The following is a 21565-nucleotide window of genomic DNA, read 5'->3' as shown; positions in this document are numbered from 1 at the left end:
ACATATGCTTTCAGTTCCTAACAGTTAATACATGCAAACCAAAGCTGATGCACAAATCAGTTTTGGGGCAGGTACACTTTACATAAAAACAAAGCATCAAAATGAAGTATGTTTCATTACTTACTAAAACGAGACAGGAATTTGTGGTGACCTATCATTCACTCTGCCGTATCAGTGCTATATAACCCTAAAAACACCTCTATAAGCTTGTGTCTTTTTTATCCTAGGGTAAAAATTACAAAAGAAACTCACACAAGTAAACAAAACTAAACAGTGTCATTTTGACAATAGGAAAATTCTTCACTAGTCATCAATGAAAACTATGCTCAACTTGCCAAACATATTTATTCATTCACTCAATAAATATTTATTGAGCACCTACTCAAAGTGCCAGTGTGACACAACAGAGCATAAATAAGGTTCCTGCCCTTGCAGAGCTTAGAAAATTATCTATATGAAAATTTAACTAAAAGTTTACCTGTTTCCAGAGAGGATAACTTGTCCTCCATTGTTTTTATGGTAGAATTTAATTCGGCTTCCATTTCTTTTTCAAATTCATCTTCACTAGATGATTCACTTTCTCCAGTAAGACATTCTCTGATGAGTTTTCGTTTTTGGTCAGGAGTTCCATGTAAAAGCACATCCACTTCATCTTCAGAACTAGTTTGCATTTAAATCATAAGACATGTGAATACTAAAGAATTAAAATGACCTAAAACTTCCACCATCTCACTGCCCAACAATTTTAAGTTTTTACAAGGTTGCATTTATGTATTATATTACATACAGCTATTTTCATTTAAAGATCAACCATTTCTCAGGGGGCTTGGGTGGCTCAGTCAGTCAAGCATCTGCCTTCCGCTCAGGTCACGATCTCAGGGTGATCTCAGGGTTGGCAGGCTCCCTGCTCAGCCGGAAGTCGACTTCTCCCTCCCCTTTTGCTCCTCCCCCCTCATGTGTGCCTGCACGCCCTCTCTCAAATAAATAAAATCTTAAAAAAAAGATCAACCATTTCACATATTTCCAAATATATTTCCAATGTCTGCATAACATTTCCTCTTATAGATGCTGTATGTTTATTTCTCTTTGCTTTACACTACAATGATTAGCTCAGTAGGGCATATGTAATTTTGTTTCTGTTGATTTCCTTAGGATAAATGTCCAGAACTAGACATAAAAACATCTTTCTAACTTCTTGAATTATCACACTGTTTTCCAAAAGTATTGCACCATGCACCAATTCATAACTCTATCAGCAATGAAAAGTTTACTTCATAAAACTAGGAGTTTTCTGACATACTTAAATAAAACTTATTTGTACTTAAAACTTAATACATGTAGTCAATATACAGCTAATATACCCAAACAAAATGTTAACAGATAGAAATTAGATGTTACAATTTTAAAAGCTAAAGAGAACTATAAAAAGAAGGTTAAATTATATTACAAATTCTCCTTAGCAATTACTGCCAATTTACTTGGCCTTTTGCCCCTGGGTTTCCCATTAATAGCAATATGACAGAAAAAAACCAGATACCAGAAAATGAAATGTTATCAAAATGAATGAAACACCTAACATATTTCTAATACAATCAATAGTTCATAAATAATGTTCAATTATTTGTGGTCTGATGAATAGTTACAGACTACCCCTGGTTTTCGTTTCTCTATGTTCTTCTTCTAGGACAATGCCTTTAAGCCTCCAGCAGAATGTAAATCTGAAAAAATGCAACTTGCACCATTCAATTCTGCTAATGATAGAGGCCTTAGCCAGACTCTACTCATAAGAGAATTCCCCATCTAACACTCCTCATCCTGAACCATATACTCCCTTTCTCCTTTACCACTATACTCATGTGGGTCCTCTTAACTCTGTCTGTTCCCCCATATCCTCAGGATCACCACGCCTCCAAATTCTTTTATTTCATTCTATCCTTAATCCTGCTGCCAAAATGTTAGTCCTAAAAAACTGTCATCACATCACTACCCAATTCTGAAAGAAATCATCTATGGCCAGATCTTCAACTACAGCACTCAGAAGAGCCTTCCCCATTTTGTTTCACCTTATCCTTCCACCCGCACTGGGATCCCTGCTTAGCGGGAAGCCTGCTTCTCCCTCTCCTGCTTCCCCTGCTTGCGTTCCCTCTCTTGCAGTCTCTTTCCCCGCCAAATAAATAAATAAAATCTTTTAAAAAAAATTTATCTTTCCAGTCTTAACCCCTCACCCTTGAATTACACCACTGGTCTCCAACTAGGGGGCATCTTGCCCTCCAGGGACTATATGGCATAGCTAGACATTTTTGACTGTGACAACTAAGAGGTGGGAGGAGGGACTACCGGCATCCAGTGGGTAGAGGTCAGGGATACTGCTAAACATCCTACAATGCACAGAACAGCCTCCCACAACACAACAGAAACTTACGTGATCCAAGATGTCAATGCTACTGAGGCTGAGAAACTCTGATGTATCCTATATTCCAGTGTTTCCAAAGTGTGCAATGTATTATCTTAAGGAGTACCAGGACAGACAGGCTGCTAAACAACTTTGAAGTCATTGTGAAAGGACTCTAAAATGATACAAATACTATGGAAAATAGCTTGACAGGGGCAGCTGCGTGGTTCAGTGGTTAAGATTCTGCCTTCAGCTCCGTAATGATCCCAGGGTCCTGGGATCAAGTCCACATCCATTCCCTGCTCAGCGGGAAGCCTGCTTCTCCCTCTCCTGCATTCCCTGCTTGTGTTCCCTCTCTCACGGTGTCTGTCAAATAAATAAATAAAATCTTAAAAAAAAAAGAAAAGAAAAGAAAATAGCATGACAGTTTCTTCTAAAACCAAACATGCAACTACCACACAACCCGGCAATCACATTCCTTGGCATTTATCCCAGAGAAATGCAAACTTACATTCACACAAAAACCTATACATGAATGTATAGATGCTCTATTCACAAGAGTCAGACCAAGAAACTAGACATCCTTCAATAAGGGAATGGTTAAAAAAAAAGGTGAAATAATTGTCAGCAATAAAAAAGGAATGATTTACTGATACCTACAACAATGTGAATGAATCTCCAGAGATTTACACTGAATAAAAAAAGCCAATTCCAAAAAATTACATACTGCATGATTCCATTTATATAATATTCTTAAAAAGAACAAAATTATAGAAGTGGATAATAGATTTGTGGTTACCAGCATTTAAGTAGGGCACGGTGGAGCAGGAAGTTGGCAATGAGGGATCCTTGTGGTAATGGAAATGTTCTACATTTTGTTTGACCATATTAATGGTCATATTTCACAAGTTGTAATATTATACTAATGTTAACATTGAGGGAAAGTGGTTAGAGGAGACACAGAATCCCTCTGTATTATTTTTTGTTTAACTTTTCTTGTGGCATTAATTTGCTATCATAAATTCTTACATTTAAATATACAATTGGGGCGCCTAAGTGGCTCAGTGGGTTAAGTCTCTGCCTTCGGCTCAGGTCGTGATCTCAGGGTCCTGGGATCAAGCCCCGCATCCGGCTCTCCGCTTGGCGGGAAGCCTGCCTCCCCCCACCTCTCTCTGCCTGCCTGTGATCTCTGTCAAGTAAATAAATTAAATAACTAAATAAATAAAATCTTAAATAAACAAACAATTAAGGGCACGTGGGTGGCTCAGTTGGTTAAGCAACTGCCTTTGGCTCCCGTCATTATCCTGGACTCCTGGGATGGATTCCCACCATCAGGTTCCCTGCCTAGCAGGGAGTCTGCTTCTGCTTCTCCCTCTGACCCTCTCCCCTCTCATGCTCTCTCTCTGTCTCTCAAATAAATTAATTAACTAATTTTTTAAAATCTTAAGTATACAATTCACTGATGTTTTTTCCATATACTATTTCTTATAACTACCTCTGAACCTACCTCAAAATGAAGTTTAATTTTTTAAAGAAAGATTAATCAGAAGACAAGAGAGTTACTTTTATTACAAATTTTCTCTAACCCTTGTGACTATTTCAGGAGAAGTGTCAGCACAGCTAGCTGAGGCAACACTGTATGCACCAGGTACATTCTTGCTGAGGGTGTCAAGAAATGCAAAGTTCTCACCACTCTTCACCTAGGCCAATTCTCAGGGTTGTGTTTTACAGTGTGCAGCCTTGAAGGATAAGGTGAGGTCTCTCTCCAGGAGAAAGAGCAGGCTTATTTACTGACTGCTGTAAAAGAAGTGGAATTCCCAAGCTCAAGTGGTCCTCAGCCATGATGCAACCCACTGAATATGTAGCATCCACCTCGGCCTCTCCGTGCAACCACTGTAGGAGTTGGGAAGTAAGAGCAACCAACTTGATCGCAATGCTCATTCTGCCTGCTCTGTGTAGTCTCCAACCCAGGAGCTTCTTATTTCCTGCCAGGTTCCATGAAACAGTAAGTCTATAAAATACTAGCTTATTGGTAGGATAAAATCAAATCCTGACAGACACCTCCCGAATCTCTCCAATCTCCCCCTTTTTAAGACAACAAGCACCAGACTCAGAGCCTTGAGCAGGCAATACTGTCTAATAATACTGTTCCATTTCATAATATTTATTCTTACAGTTACCTTACCAGAGGCAACTGTCACAGGATTACAGAGCTTCTTTAAAGTAACTTCACCCCCACCCCTCCCAAAAAAAAAAAAAAAAGAAAAGAAAAGAAATTTAGCTACAAAAATCTTAAAGAAAAATATTAAATAAGTTGTAATACAGGTGAATATGGAGATGGTAATGGCTGAGTAACTCAAGTCCAGGAAATACTGCTTATTTCAGTAAAACTTATTTCAGTGAAATTTCCATGAAACTAACTGAGGCCTACTAATTGATAATCTCCTTTCACAGACCAGACCCACTACCTGAAACTTGCAGGAAATCTTGGAATTCATCCTCACTCCCCACAAGAAACTCTTCACAGCAGTCCAATCTCCCATGCCGAGGATGGACAGTTTCACAGAAAGCTTAGTTGGGACAGAATGTTTTAGAGTTTATGGACAGACTCTGCTGCCATCTTTAAAAAATAAAATAAAATAAAATAAAATAGGGGCACCTGGGTGGCTCAGTGGGTTAAAGCCTCTGCCTCTGGCTCAGGTCATGATCCCAGGGTCCTGGGATTGAGCCCCACATCGGACTCTCTGCTCAGCCCGGAGCCTGCTTCCTCCTCTCTCTGCCTGCCTCTCTGCCTACTTGTGATCTCTGTCTGTGAAATAAATAAATAAAATCTCTTTAAAAAATTAATTAATTAAATAAATAAAAATAAATAAATAAAATAACATAAACATGCTAGGAAATCTCTTGCCAGCAAAACTGCAAGTTTCCCCCAGGTCAGCTGAAACCCTCCTTCCTGGAAATCTCTCCAGAACTTCATCTGTGTCTATCTCAGGTCCTCGTTTTCTACAATACTGTCCTGAGATAACATACTTTTGTCCAAGATATTTATGTTCCGAATACGTGTCTTATTTCCCCTACTATACTGAGAGTCTGTAGAAAACTGTAGCCCTAAACAAGCATTCAAAACGTGCTCCAAAAAAGTCTGGGGACCGGACGCCTGAGTGGCTCAGTTCTTAAGCGTCTGCCTTCAGATGAGGTCGTGTCGTGATCCCAGGGTTCTGGGATCCAGCCCCACAGAGAGCTCCCCGCTAGGCTAGCCAGCTTCTCCCTCTCCCTCTCTCTACCTATTGATCCCTACTGTGCTCGCTCGCTCTCTCTCTCTCTCTCTGTCAAATAAATAAATAAAATCTTAAAAAAAAAAAAAAAAGCTGAGTATTCCTTTATTTCTGTTTATGACAGTTTAGTTTTCGAGATGGTCACTTCACATTAAGTCCCACTAGTCTCACAACATACTTAAGATGCAGCTGTTATCCCTTTTTGTAGATGAAAAAAACGAGGGTAGTGACTCGCTTCCACTCACTGTGCTAGTAAGCTGCAAAGGCAGGATTCGATCCCCAGGCTTTTGAAGACTTACGCGTAATTCCAGAATATTCCCGTTCCCCGCGCGGGTGTCCGCCCCGTCTCCCTCGTGGCTGCGCAACCTCACCAGAACCCCACTTGGCGTCCCACAGGCAACAGCGGGACGCGACAGGCGCCCGAGTCGCTGGGCCGAGGGTCCGCAAGGGCCTGGCAGGCGCAGCGACTGGATGAGGCTACAGCTTGTCCTCGGCCCGAAGCCTCGGAAGCCGGGACGGGGCAAGGGCCTACCTGCTCAAAGCGGGTTCTTCGTCGCTAGGCTCTTCTACCGCGTAGGGGTCGTAGTCCTCCTGGAGCCGGTTCATGGTGGCCTGCACCCCCGGACACCGACTACTAGCCGCCCCACAGCATCTGTTTACGCCGCAGGTGCGCCAGCTAAAGCGTCCGCCACTCCACTTCCGCCCACACTTCCGCGCCCTCCCTGCGCGCCTGCGCAGATCGTGCCAGTGAGGGGGCCGGAAGAGGGGATGAGTCTCAGCATCTCTACGCCCTCCTGTGGGTTTTCCGCTTACTTGGAAACGCAGCCTAATTACAGAACCTAGGAATCAGCAGTCTCCCAAGTGGCATTCTGAGCTGAGCGCTCTATGTGCAGTCTCTCACGTCGTGACATGAAGAAGCAGAAATCTAGATGCTGAGGGACATGCAGCCTGAAATCTGGGCCAGTAGGTCCCCAGACGCTAACGGCTAATGTCCCTCCAACCTTCAACCCTCAAGCCCTTCTGCCTCCTTTTTTTAATTTTTTAATTTTTTTTTTACCGCGCGGCTCTCTCACCTTCACCACTATTCGCTCCTCCGTCTGACTTCAGCCCGACTGTCTACTGAGAAGTTGCTAGGCTGTCACCAGTTAATTCCTAATTACCTGTTCTTGGCCTCTTCTCGGGCCCAACCTTTGATTGGCCCTTGTCCAATTCCGCTCAATACTTGAGACGACGTAGGTGGTAACTTGAGATGAGGCCTGTTGATTATGAAACTGTTTGCTGCCCTGTTTCTGTATTGGCCTCTTCTCAAGCCCCCTCTTCATGATCCCGTTCAGATAACTACCCATTTCATTTGGTCCTTGCACTCTCCTCGGGTACTATAATGGATTTCCAGTTGCCTGGGTAGATAATCTCCACCATGGTACCACTGGCAATTCAAATCAACATGGTCCAAACCCAACTCAGCATCTTCCACCCCATTTCTATACCTCAGCCAGCAGCTATTTTGACCTTTGATTGCTGCTCATGTCCCTTTCTCCGTCCTTACAACTACTATAGGCTTGAATTTTGGTTGACTCCTTCCTCAACCCCTCCGTGAGCCCTCAATTCCCAAAGCCCTAGGGATTGCTTAGTAACCGCTCTCATGAAAATACCATCTCCCCACCCTTCACTTTGACTACTGATGTAGGCTCCTAATTGACAGCTTCATTTACTTTTGTTCCCTTTCCAATCTGTGCCACTCTCTACTGGCAGAGTAATCCTTTCCAACACAGCTTTAGACTGGATAATTTCCTTCCTAAAAAGTTCTAATAGTTTGGGGCATTTGGGTGGCTCAGTTAAGCATCTGCTTTCATCTTAGGTCATGATTCCAGAGTCCTGGGATGGAACCCTTTGTCAGGTTCCCTGCTCAGTGGAGAACCCAATTCTCCCTCTCCCTCTGCCCCTCCCTGCTCTGATCATGCTCACTCTCGCGCTCTCTCTCTCTCTTTCTCTCTCTCTCTCTGTCTCTCTTGATCTCACTCTTGTTGTCACTCTATCTCAAATAACTAAATAAAATCTTTTTTTTTAAAGTCCTAATAGTTCACCTTTACCTGCTGATCTGTTCATCTCATCTTGCAGTATTCTTGGCTCTCCACAATGCTTCCCTACATCATGCCAAACTGATAGCCCTATACATATCCAACACAATTTGCTGATTCAAGAGTATGTCTTGGGGGGTGGGGGGGAAGTATGTGTCATGTCTTCCATCACTAGGCCTTTGTTTATGCTGTTTCTTGGAGCTCCCTCTCCTACTATAAATTCCATTATCCAAACCCTATCTATCCTTCAAGATCCATTTGCAAGCAACAGATAGGTCAGTAACTAGACAGAATGACATTTTAGGCTGCCTTTTAGCCATGAGATGCTGCAATATTGGGAACTCTCTCTGTACCTTTTCCACAATGCCTTTTCAGACTCTCCCTCTACATGGGTATTTTTCTCTGCTTTGAACTTTTACGGGATCATGTACCACTCACATGCCATGGATTTCTCTGGTTTTCAATCGTTCCACCCAACTTTTTTGAGAAGTAGAATACTCTCCCTGAGTCACAGTGATGTCAAGGACATACCTGTTGAAGAACCCATTTTCTCTTTTCTGGGACTCATGGGCCTCCTCAGGGATATGCCCTTGCAGAATGTTCATTCTGCTCCAGAAAAGTTGGGTCATTATTTACTGATTTCAATAAACTTCAACTCAAGAGTTAGGGATTCTAAGGAGCTGGCTATAGTCCTAGGACCTACAAAAGGACAAATAAACTCAGAGAATTGGCAGATGAGACTGCCATTTTGGAGTGGGGAGCTTTGGGTGCAGATGATGAGCAAGCAAAGAAAAGTAGGAGTATGTAGCAGAGAGACTTTCCTTGACTCCCTTGTCAAAAACTTTAAGTCCTCTACTAAGCTAAGCAAAATAAGTCAATCAGAGGAAGACAATTATCATATGATCTCTCTGATATGAGGAATTTGAGAGGCAGGGCAGAGGGTTGTGCGGAGAGGGGAGGGAAAAATGAAACGAGATGGGACCTGGGAGGGAGACAAACCATAAGAGACTCTTAATCTCGGGAAACAAACTGAGGATTACTAAAGGGGAGGGAGATGGGATAGGGTGGATGATGGACATTGGGGAGGTTATGTGCTGTGGTGAGTGCTGTGAATTATGTAAGGCTCATGATTCACAGACCTGTACCCCAGAAACAAACAATACATTATATGTTAATAAAAAAAGTTTTTTAAATAAAACTTTAGGGGCACCTGGGTGGTTCAGTGGGTTAAAGCCTATGCCTTCAGCTCAGGTCATGATCCCAGGGTCCTGGGATCTAGTCCGGCATTGGGTTCTGTGCTCGGCAGGGAGCCTACTTCCCTCACCCCCCGGCCTGCCTCCCCCCACCCCACCACCTGCCTCTCTGCCTACTTGTGATCTCTGTCTGTCAGATAAATAAATAAAATCTTTAAAAAAAAATAAAAAAATAAAACTTTAAGCCCTCAACCCCAGTCCCTTCTCTGCATCCCAACTCCTCTATCCCTTAACCACTTTTTTCCCCCTCTTCTACTTCATATTGCTTGTTTGCTTGCTTCTCTCTCCTTGTTCCATTCTGTATTGGTGCACAAAAACACCACTCTAAAACTTGAGAGCTTTGTAAATAAATAAAAATCTTAAAAAAAAAAAAAAAAAAAAAAAAAAACTACTAGGGGCGCCTGGGTGGCTCAGTGGGTTAAGCCTCTGCCTTTGGCTCGGGTCATGATCCTGGGGTCCTGGGATCGAACCCCACGTCGGGCTCTCTGCTCAGCAGGGAGCCTGCTTCCCTTCCTCTCTCTCTGCCTGCCTCTCTGCCTGCTTGTGATCTCTCTCTCTGTCAAATAAATAAATAAAAATCTTTAAAAAAATAAATAAATAAATAAAACTTGAGAGCTTTGAAACAATAACTGCATCAATTTGGATCGCAAATATGCAATTTTGGCAGGCATTACCCTGCTCCCTGATGTTTGGAGTCTCAGTTTGAGATTGAAACAGCTGGGGACTAGCTATGCACCTCTCTTTCTATGCATCTTTCTCCGCAAAGCCTTTGGCTTCTTCACAACGTGGTAGCCGCAAAGTAATCAGCCTTCTTCCATGGTATCTCAAGTCTCCCAGACAGGGTTCCCAGAAACCCAAATGGAAGTGGTAAAATTTCTTCTGATCCAGGCTGAGAATTCCCTGAACAACATTTTTGCCACATTGGCTGGGTCAAGCAAGTCACTACATTCCAATTTCCAGGGGAAGAAATAAACCGATCTCTCAATGGACAGAGTAGCAGAGATTTTTAAAAAGTTAACAGTTTACAAACTAAAAAATTGTGTTTGACTCACCATCTAAAGGCAAAATGAGAGTGCGTCACCTAGGTGGCTCAGTCAGTTAAACTTCCAACTCTTGGTCCCAGATCAGTGTTGATCTGAGGGTCCAGAGTTCAGGCTCAAGTGTTAGGCTCCACACCAGGCGTGGAGTCTACTTAACAAAACAGAAATAGTTAAACAGATTAACTGGAATGTTTCAGAAACTGTGAATTGGCTAGAGAACAGAAGAGTATACTTATAGTATACTTACAATTTTTCAAGTGTTTTAGAATACTTTCTGTTTTAGCAGCATTAAGTACTTGACCACTGCATAATTTGTTCAGTGGATGAAGTTTGCACTTTGTCCTGGTTTCAAGGTTAACTTTTTTTTCTTGACTTTTTTCCACTGTAGGGTGTTTGAGGGTTTGTTTTGGTTTTTGGTTTTTTGAGGGGTTTCTTTATGTTTTTTGTTTGTTTTTTAGAGAGGTGGGGATGAGCAGAGGAAGCCAGAGAAGGAGAATTTCAAGCAGGCTCCACACGGGCAAGCCAAACTTGGGGCTAGATCCCACCACCTGAGATCATGACCCGAGTGGAAATCAAGAGTCAGCAGCTTAACCCATCGACCCAGGCGCACCTCCGTTTGGTTTTACTAAACTCACTTGTGTATGTTGAAGAAGTTCAAACGTTAAAGTAGATTTTGACAGGCTTACTCAGGAAGATGCCATGAAAAAATAATCTTTGTTAAGTTGGCTGGGGGACATCTTACTACTTAAGTGCTTAAGGGGAGAATGTAACTGAACCCAAGTCCATTTGCCTGGTGCATACAAAGGCAATCACTGAAACATCAGGTTTGCAGTAAGGAAAGGGCTTATTTGAGAGGCAGCCAAAGGAGGAGAATGGAGAGCAAGCCACCAATCTGCTTGCCTGAAGGGGGAGGGAACACTTTTTTTTATAACCATAGGGGCTGCATTACATACATATTGATGAAAAGAGCAGAGAAAGTTATGATTAGGTATGAGGAAAGATGGAGCAGGTGCATTTAGCAAGTGCATGTATAACATACTTCCTGTGTTCACTTAGGGTGGAGACTTAACATCAGAAAAAAGGAAATTCAGCCCCTTTCATCAGGAGATTATCACAGGCCATGCAGAAGGGGCTATGGGCATGCTCCAAGAGCTGGTATAAACTGGATGGGGACTTGGGTTGATTACCGTGGATTAACAATATGGGTTGGAGGCTAGAGAACCATATAGTTGACCTTGAATCCAGGCTTCTGCAGAGACAGTAGAATTGTTAGTGGGGTCAGAAAAGACACTAAAACTGATGAGGAGGAAACCGTTCTCTGAAAAACAAGCTTTAAATTTTCTTCTAGCTACAACCTCATTAATCTTATAGGGTACACTTTCAGGATGAGAAAGTCCGCATAATAAACTTCCAGTGAGGATGAGTTCAGAGGAACTGGCTAAAACAAAATATACTTTCGATATATTTTCTCTTTCGGTAAGGTGGTGTCACCCTCTAGTTGGGCCCTCAACTGCTCAGAGCTGAGAGACCAGTCTTCTAGAGTCACCGTTCCTGGTGTGGACATCCCTGGCACCCACACCGGGTCCTCCTCCCCACCCCGCAGGCATCCACGGCCTCGGCGGCCACAAGACATCCACTGTCCCAGAGCCAGGGACATGGGGCTCTCTGCTAGCAGGCAGCCTGCTTCCTCCTCTCTCGCTCTCTGCCTGCCTCTCTGCCTACTTGTGATGTCTGTCAAATAAAATCTTTTTTTTTTTTTTAAAGATTTTATTTATTTATTTGACAGAGAGAAATCACAAGTAGATGGAGAGGCAGGCAGAGAGAGAGAGAGGGAAGCAGGCTCCCTGCTGAGCAGAGAGCCCGATGCGGGACTCTATCCCAGGACCCTGAGATCATGACCTGAGCCGAAGGCAGCGGCTTAACCCACTGAGCCACCCAGGCGCCCCTCAAATAAAATCTTTAATAAATAAATGAAATCTTGCCATTTGCAACGACATGGACAGAACTAGAGTGTGTTATGCTATGTGAAATGAGTCAGAGAAAGAATTATATGATGTCTTTTTATATGATTTATATAATACATGGAATTTAAGAAACAAAACGGGATCATAGAGGAAAAGAGGAAAAAATAAAACAAGATGAAACCTGATCTTTTTGAAGAGAGGCACTACAGGTTAAACAGTCTAAAGTATTAGTAAGAATTAGAGTGGTTCAAGGCCTTATAAAAAACACCAAGCAAAATTTACCTTGCATACCGTCTCTGTATAGAACTACCTGAGACAGATGGTACACCTACCTCAACCCCACACACAGAAAAACGGATTTCAATACTGCGACATTATCTTAAATTGTATAAACAACTTAAAACTTCCCAATCTAAAACCCACAGTCAGAAAGCATTTATAAACTCCAAATAATTCCTACTCACACCTCAAAGTAAAGCCAAAACTCAAAAGCACAAGCATATTTATTTGTGTATTCTTTGTTTTAGAGACTGTTTACAAATTCGACAGAAACACAAAGCAAAAGAACACATAAAGACACAAGAAAAAAACTTGTCTTACACAGTACGGAATTCTAGACAGAAAAAAAGTGAAAGCCTAAACCCCAAACTCAGAGATTAAAATAAAAACAAATAGACGTTCTATTAACTAAGAACACTAATAAACACATACTTCGTTATGAATCTTCTGTTAGAGCACCGAAAAATCAGGGGAAAGCGCGAACGCAGTCCCCCACTACCACAAATTATGCAGTCGAGTTTCCCACATTTGGGGAAATCGCAGGGGTCAGCACATCCGGAGTGCAATGGATAAGCCTCGCCCTGGGAAAACCACCTCCGTGATCATGGTATCTCCCCTGCCAGGTAAGTATGAGTTGCTCCCCGCGCCCCCCAAACACCCTCGCGCTCCACCCGCTCCTTACACACGGTCACTTCCCTCCCGCCGCCCCCGCGACCCCCGCCCGCCGCACCACCCCCGCCGCCCCCTCGCCCACCCGCGCAGCCACGGAGGGCGCCTTCGTCCGGCCCCCACGCGGGACCGGCGGGCTCGGCCGGGCCGGGCCCGGCAGCCTCTGCGCGCCTGCTCCTCTGCATACGCCACGCCCTTGTCCTGACGTCCCGAGCCCTGTCCCCGGCTCTGGGACACCAGATGTCGGCCGAGACTGCGAATGCCTGAGGGGCAGGGGGGGCGGGGTGGGGGCGGGCGGCGAGGGTGTCAGGACCTGCGAGACCAGAGAAGACGGGTCCCGGGGAGCCCAGAAGTTGAAGGCCCAGTGTTAAATGATTTGGAGACACATAAGCCACACTTCACCTTCGGTTAAAAAGGGCTGCCTTCCTTCAGATTTTATTTTTGTTTTCTTAATGATATTAAGCATTTACTGCTCACTGGAAACAAAAGAAACAGCTGACAAAGTGCATCTACTCTCTTTTTTTCTGAGAAACCACGGAGCGGTGCCGTCCATGGGCTCTGCCAGTGTGTGCGGTGGGACGTGGCACCCCTGCACCTGTGTGCTCCCTGCGACAGCTGTCCCTCACCGTGCGCGCCTCCTCTCCCGAAGCCCAAAGTTCAGTCTTGTTTTAAGTAGCCTCTGTAACTGTGTTTATTTTATGAATAGTATTCCTTATGGCTGCCAGTCTTACTTACTTTTAAGTACTTTCTGAAGTTTAACCCTTTTAAAAATACATTGCTCAAACAAGATAAAGATTGCCATTACCTTTTTTTGAATTTTGTTTTTAAAAAACATTGTATACCACCTTAGCTCATTCATGTATCCTGGTAAAGCATCTTAATCAGACTTATTTTTAATTAATGAACATTTCTTAGAAGTTTGGGGACAGATTTTATGTAATCTTTATAAGTATGATTTCTGATGAAAAGCAAATGCATTAGTATGTTTGCCTTAAACTTGTAGACTAAACCAACTATTATGAAATAAACAGTGATAACAGTGATAGTTTTTAACTCTGTGGTCATTGTATCACTCTAAAATTTGGAGTAGCTATAATAAATCTACTCCTTTATTATGCTTTACAGTGTAGGTCTTCATTTTTCGTTTTTCTTTTTTTAAACAGCATATTGAACCAAGTTCACCAGTCCCTTTACAAAAGAATGAACTGCTTCTCTGTGTGCGGTTTAGCCTTTCATAGAAGCTGGACCTGGGCAGAGGCAGGTTAGAAGCAGACATTTCTAAAATACAGGAGCAGACCGAATGGTCTGTTATGGTTTCCTGACGTCCATCTCTAGCTCAGCCAGTGAACCATGGATGTGCCATTGAGCCCACTTGATTGTTACGCTGGTGTATAACTTGGCGTGTGGAGAGAAAGAGTGCTGTAGAGAACAGCATTTGTTGGTGGGGGAGAAATTGGAATATTTGAAATAAAGTGGGTACAAAAGATATCATTGGCCTTTTTAATGTAAGTTAACATCAAGTTATTTCTAATTTAAAATTAGGTTGTGTGGTTTGATTTTTTCACTAAGTTCTCTTGCAGTTGGAAACCACAGGTATTTGGGTTGGTCACGCCTCGTTTACATTTTCCCAAACCCTGGCCTAGGTCTTAAAAGATTCCAGCCTTGCATGTTCTGTTGCCTTACTGGTGTGCTGGTTCATGTTTCTTTCATTGATGTTGTTCCCTGATGCCATTTGAACTTGACTTTTCTGTTGCCTGAGAAATCTCTGTGTTTTGTCCTCCTTCGTGTCTCCTTCACTGGTGAAAATACACCTGTGCGATGCTCTCCAGTGGGTGAACACGGGACAGAGAGCCCTAGCTTCTAAATTTGGGTGCAGTCCCTTCACTGGCTGCCCCTGTGGCCTCAGGCAGGTTCGCTTGACCTCTGTCTGCCTCAGTTTCTCTACTACAAAGGACATACTGACCTACCTCACAGGGGTGTTGTGAGGATTAATAAACATTTGGTACAGTGCTTTGGAAATGTGATGATGCTGTATAAATGCTAAGAAATAGTAAGTACACGGGCGCCTGAGGGGCTCAGTCGGTTGAGCGTCTGCCTTTGGCTCAGGTTGTGGTTCCAGGGTCCTGGAATCAAGCCTCACATCCGGGCTCCCTGCTCGTTGGGGAACCTGCTTCTCCCTCTCCCTGCCCCCTGCTTGTGCTTTCACCTCACTGTCTCTCTCAAGTAAATGAATAAAATACTTTTTTTTTTTTTTTAATTGAAAGAAATAGTGAGTGCAGGGCAAAAAGCCGTATTGTTCCACATAGCCATCAGCTAATCTGTACCAAGGAGGTCTTTTGGGGAAAAAGGGTAGGAGAGTGCCCCCATCCCTTGGTGCCTGGTTTACATTTTTACATTTTCACAATGTGTGTTGGGGTGGGGGTAGACTGGAAGCAGCAGTTACATATTAGAGCATATGTGGGAGGGTGCTTAATGAACACATATAAATGAGTTGACTGTTCTATGCAAGGGCTTTCTCACAAAGCACAAGATAAAGAACATATGTTACTCCCTCAAGGACATACTTTAGGAGAGGTTCTACTTTGTACCTCCAGAACAATTGAAACATTCCATAGTTCCATAGCAATCTAGGCAGTGGGAATGACCCAGGGTATGAACAGGGTGGGCCGGGGAATGAAGGTTGTGGGGGTTTTGCAGTGAGGGGGAGATGGCAAGAGAGGAAATTGCAAAGGAAAGTGGGTCACAGCAATTGCACTACTGGGTATTTGTCCCAAAGATACAAATGTAGTGATCTAAAGGGCCACCTGCACCCCGTTTATAGCAGTGATGTCCACAATAGCCAAACTATGGAAGGATCTAGGTGTCGAAAGGATAAAGATGATGCGGTATGTACACACACACACACACACACACACACGTGCGCACACAGAAATAGTAAACAAAATCAAAAAATGAAATCTTGGGGCGCCTTCGTGGCTCGGTGGGTTAAAGCGTCTGCCTTTGACTCAGGTCACGATCCCAGGGTCCTGGCATTGAGCCCCACATGGGGCTCTCTGCTAGCAGGGAGCCTGCCTCTCTGCCTACTTGTGATATCTGTCAAATAAAATCTTTAATAAATAAATGAAATCTTGCCATTTGCAAGATGTAATGAGAAGTTGAGCTCAAACTGATCTTTTTGAAGAGAGGCACTACAGGTTAAACAGTTTAAAGTATTAGTAAGACAAGTCTGGCTGGTTTAAGAGGAAAACTGCTTTGGCGGAATTAGAGTGGTTCAAGGCCTTATAAAAAACACCAAGCAAAACTTACCTTGCATACCGTCTCTGTATAGAACTACCTGAGACAGATGGTACACCTACCTCAACCCCACACACAGAGAAACGGATTTCAATACTGCGACATTACCTTAAGTTGTATAAACAACTTACAACTTCGTTTCAGACTTCTCAATCTAAAACCCACGGTCAGAAAGCGTTTATAAACTCCAAATAATTCCTAAAAACAGGCAGCCGTTCTATTGCCTAAGAACACTAAGAAATACATACGTCGCTATGGATCTTCCATTAGAGCACCAAGAAATCAGGGGAAAGCGCGAACGCAGTCCCCCACTACCACAAATTATGCAGTCGAGTTTCCCACATTTGGGGAAATCGCAGGGGTCAGCACATCCGGAGTGCAATGGATAAGCCTCGCCCTGGGAAAACCACCTTCGTGATCATGGTATCTCCCCTGCCAGGTAAGTATGAGTTGCTCCCCGCGCCCCCCAAACACCCTCGCGCTCCACCCGCTCCTTACACACGGTCACTTCCCTCCCGCCGCCCCCGCGACCCCCGCCCGCCGCACCACCCCCGCCGCCCCCTCGCCCACCCGCGCAGCCACGGAGGGCGCCTTCGTCCGGCCCCCACGCGGGACCGGCGGGCTCGGCCGGGCCGGGCCCGGCAGCCTCTGCGCGCCTGCTCCTCTGCATACGCCACGCCCTTGTCCTGATGTCCCGAGCCCTGTCCCCGGCTCTGGGACACCAGATGTCGGCCGAGACTGCGAATGCCTGAGGGGCAGGGGGGGCGGGGTGGGGGCGGGCGGCGAGGGTGTCAGGACCTGGGAGACCAGAGAAGACGGGTCCCGGGGCGCCCAGAAGTTGAAGGCCCCACGGGGAATGGTTCGGGCTCGGGCTTGGCCTCACCTTCCTTTCAGCAAAAATTATACGTAATAGCAACGGAGAGTCTACTAAACGTTAAATACTAAGATGGGAGTTTTGTCACCAATTTAACATAAAATTATTTTAACCCCCATTATGACCTTTCAGATTGCGTGGTAACCTAATCTTGCAACAGTGAAATAACATTCGAACAGAAAGCATCAGGGCAAGGAGTCCATTCGCAGAGTAGATGCGTGGACTGGGGACGCATCCTGCAGGATGAGCTTACCTCTTTCAGGCTGTCTAGATTTACCTTTTCCTCTTTTCTATACAAGGAGATCCTATCTGGGTATCAAGTGTAAATATCCTTTCCAGATATGACCAAAATGATTGAACTGTTGTATGTCCCTGGGTGACTGCTGCTCAGGAACAAAGCAACGCAGGAGACGGGACTAGAGATTATAGGATTAGCAAAGACTTCCTGGAGGTTCTAGCAGCATAAAGATCCAAGGAAATACAGTAAAGCTTTTTTTTTTTTTTTTTAATTGAAAAAAGGAAAATTGTCAAAATCAAGAAATTCACACTGATACAATATTATTACTCTACAGGAGTTATTCCATTTCCATCAGTTGTCCCAATAACGTCCTTTATAGCAAAGGAAAATTCAAAATCACATATTGCTTTCAATTATCAAGTCTCTTTAACCTTCTTTAATCTGAAATAGCTCTCAGGTAATTCTTTGCATTTCATTATGTAGGCATTTTTTAAGACTACGGGCCAGTTATTTTGTAGAATATCCTTCAGTTTTTGAGTTGTCCCATGTTTCCTCATAAGTACATTCAGGTATGCATTTTTTTAAGGATTTTACTTATTTATTTTTAAAAAATATTTTACTTGTTTATATATTTACTTACTTACTTATTTCTATGAGTAGGGAGCCCGATGAGGGGTTTGATCCCAGGACCCTGAAATGATGACCTAAGCCAAAGGCAGACACACTTAACCAGCTGAGCCACCCAGGCACCCTTCAGGTATGCATTTTTGACATGAATACCACATAAATGATATTGTGTCTGTTAAGTGTTGGCTCATGTCCCTCCCCAAAATATGCTGAAGTCCTCAACCCATAGGTCATTCAACCTATGAATGTGACCCTATTTGGAAATATGATTTTTGTGGTTACCATCCTGTTAAGTAAGGTGAGGTCACTAGAGTAGGCCCTGATCCAATGTGACTATTTTCCTTATAAGAGGAAAATGCCATGTAAAGATATTTGCACACAGAACAGTACCTGATGACAGAAGCAGCGATGGTAGTAATGTAGCTGCAAGCCGAGGACTGACCGTCACCACAGGAAACTAGGAGATGGCAAGGAAAGGTTCTATGCAAAGTCTCAGAGAGACTGCAGGAACCTTGCCTTTGGGCCTCTAGCTTCCAGAACTGTGAGAGAACACATTTCTGTTCTTTTTTTTTTTTTTTTTTTTTTAAATTTTATTTATTTATTTGACAGAGAGAAATCACAAGTAGGTAGAGAGGCAGGCAGAGAGAGAGAGGAGGAAGCAGGCTCCCTGCCGAGCAGAGAGCCCGATGCGGGACTCGATCCCAGGACCCTGAGATCATGACCTGAGCCGAAGGCAGCGGCTTAACCACTGAGCCACCCAGGCGCCCACATTTCTGTTCTTGTAAGCCATCTTATTTGTGGTACTTTTTATGACAGACCTGGCAAATTAACATAGTGTCCTCCTCTGGGCATCACATTCGGAGGCACATGACTCAGTTTGTCAATTATTGGTAGTATTAACATTGATTACTTAGGGGTGCCTGGGTGGCCCTGTCCATTAAGTGTCAGCTAAAGCTGACCCCCTCAGGGTCCTGGGATTGAGCCTCCCAATGAGTTCCCCACTCAGCGGGGTGTCTGTTTGGCCACCTCAAGCAAGTGGTGGGAGGGGCAGAGGAAGAGAATCTTTAGGCAGACTTCCCACTGAGTGTGGCAGCCAGCGACGACGGGGACGGGGGTGGGGGGTGGGGGGGGTGGGGGTGGGGGGGTGGGGGGTGGTGGTGTACCAGTGGGGGAGAATTCGATATCAACACCCATGAGATGACCTGAGCCAAAACCAAGAGTCAGACCCTTAACCAACTGAACCACCCAAGCGCCCCTCTGACAAGAGTTTTTAGCATTCATTGATGACTCTTGCATCATAATTGACAACTGTTGATCTTCTAATTCTATCACTCATTCATTTATTAGTTGACATTGTATTGTAAAAAAGAACTTTCCATCCTTCCCTAGGTACTGTCAATATAAGCTCATGGTTATTATTTTATTCAGTTGTTTGTAACCCATAACTGTTTTATTTTTTTTTTTTTTTTTTTTTTTTAAAGATTTTATTTATTTATTTGACAGAGAGAAATCACAAGTAGTCGGAGAGGCAGGCAGAGAGAGAGAGAGAAGCAGGCTCCCTGCTGAGCAGAGAGCCCGATGCGGGACTCGATCCCAGGACCGTGAGATCATGACCTGAGCCAAAGGCAGCGGCTTAACCCACTGAGCCACCCAGGCGCCCCCCATAACTGTTTTAAAATTTATTTTGATGTTCAATGAAAGCCCCTTTTAGGGGGGCTACTGTGGATTGCTGCTTGGCCTTTGGGCTAAGATCAAGTGCAGGGTGGCTACTGCATACTTTTGATATGTCCATAAAATTTTTGGAGCATTTCCTTATCTTTTGGCACAAGATGTTCCAGGGCCATTTTGTACCTTTCTTGACTCCTGAAAATTATCTTTTTCTCCGAAGAGGCCTGGTTCTTTGCAGTGGAGAATGGCATTTAGAAAGCAATATCATGGTAGTAGGTATACTTAATGCTACTGTCTTTGCTTCTAATCCCCTTCAGTGGGCAGAGGTAAAAAATACATGTTTCCTACACATATCTGTATCTCTTAAAAATAATGAGCCCTTTCAATTTCCGATACTTTCAATTCCAACTTTCACTTGAACACACATGGTTCCCCTTTTGCCCTCCATCATTCCATATTTGTATCTCTTTTCTTCAGCAGTGAGGACCTTGACTCCCCAACATCCATAAACACATTAGCTCAACCTACAACACATGAAACATTAGTACGGAATTATTACAACCAGGTAGCTATGAAATACAAACCTACTATGGGATAGTTCAGTATTTGTTTCCACTTCTTGTCTTTGGACTTGAAGATGCTTATAGCTAATGTACTATGTCCAAAAGTCATTTCAATTGGTTATTTCTGTTTATTTCAGTGTGGTTACACCATTCATCTAAGATAGTTAAGTTCAATTATGCTCATATTCAATTTTAGAGATTTCCCCGCTGCAATTTAATAATATGTGTAAAACATTAAGAGAGTTCCAAAACTGAATTACAAAGAAGGTGATCCAGGAAAGCATCACTCTCCCCTTCCTTTCGCAGGTCCCCCCGAACCCCCAATACTGTCACCACTTCTGGTTTATGTATTGGTTTTGTGTTTCTTTTGTATAATTTTCTTGTTTTCATATTTTTGCTTGACAAACGGGAACATACTACATTTATTTTTGGACGTCATCTTTTTCACGTTACATAGTTCACGTGACATACCTTGGGAAATTTTCAAGTCAAGCAGATCGTCCCAACCTGCTTCAGACCACGGGTCAGCCAAAGAAAAGGTAAAAGCAGAAACCCCTGAGGGCTGAATAGGCAAAGACTGTGATTTCTCTGTGGGGAAGGGTTTCAAAAAAGATGGAGAGAGAATGAAACGCCTAATTTTACTACACGCTAATGTTGGGCGCCTACCTGGCATGGAAAGCAAAGCATGCGCCTGCGGGTAGCTGTACAGATTACTTTGAGGGGGGAAAAAAAAAACCCACAACAAAAAATTATATATAAAGTTCATTTTAACTAGAAAAAAACACAGCAGATCTCTCCTGCGTGGTCTATTTTCATTCCCCCAAGCGGTGCAGAACACCAGCACTGGGACGTCACGGCAAGGGCGTGGCGTATGCAGAGGAGCAGGCGCGCAGAGGCTGCCGGGCCCGGCCCGGCCGAGCCCGCCGGTCCCGCGTGGGGGCCGGACGAAGGCGCCCTCCGTGGCTGCGCGGGTGGGCGAGGGGGCGGCGGGGGTGGTGCGGCGGGCGGGGGTCGCGAGGGCGGCGGGAGGGAAGTGACCGTGTGTAAGGAGCGGGTGGAGCGCGAGGGTGTTTGGGGGGCGCGGGGAGCAACTCATACTTACCTGGCAGGGGAGATACCATGATCACGAAGGTGGTTTTCCCAGGGCGAGGCTTATCCATTGCACTCCGGATGTGCTGACCCCTGCGATTTCCCCAAATGTGGGAAACTCGACTGCATAATTTGTGGTAGTGGGGGACTGCGTTCGCGCTTTCCCCTGATTTTACTGGTCTTTCAAAGAACAGAACATGCCCCGTTCTAGGCGTTCTTGAGTGGTGCAGGGAGTGAATCGTCGGGTCAGACGCTTGCTTTC

At 44.1% G+C, this 21565-nt stretch overlaps 1 protein-coding gene across 2 annotated transcripts in view; it reads right to left on the bottom strand.

Annotated features, from left to right (window-relative positions):
• EAPP (E2F associated phosphoprotein) overlaps positions 1 to 13077 on the bottom strand; it is a 30177-nt gene extending 17100 nt beyond the window's left edge. For both annotated transcript variants that reach the window (XM_082737840.1, XM_082737841.1), the window contains exons 1-3: positions 13036 to 13077; positions 6200 to 6599; positions 479 to 660 (exon numbers count right to left, since the gene is read on the bottom strand). In XM_082737840.1, coding sequence (XP_082593966.1) covers positions 479 to 660; positions 6200 to 6273 — 256 coding nt within the window. In that variant the 5' untranslated portion in view covers positions 6274 to 6599; positions 13036 to 13077. The remainder of the gene's footprint in view (positions 1 to 478; positions 661 to 6199; positions 6600 to 13035) is intronic.
• Between the last annotated feature and the right edge of the window lie 8488 nt (positions 13078 to 21565).

The sequence above is a fragment of the Mustela nivalis genome (assembly GCF_964662115.1).
Source record: "Mustela nivalis genome assembly, chromosome: 6".
Classification (NCBI taxonomy): Eukaryota; Metazoa; Chordata; class Mammalia; order Carnivora; family Mustelidae; genus Mustela; species Mustela nivalis.
The sequence above is the reverse complement of the archived record's forward strand: the minus strand, read 5'-3'. Positions and strand labels throughout refer to the sequence as shown.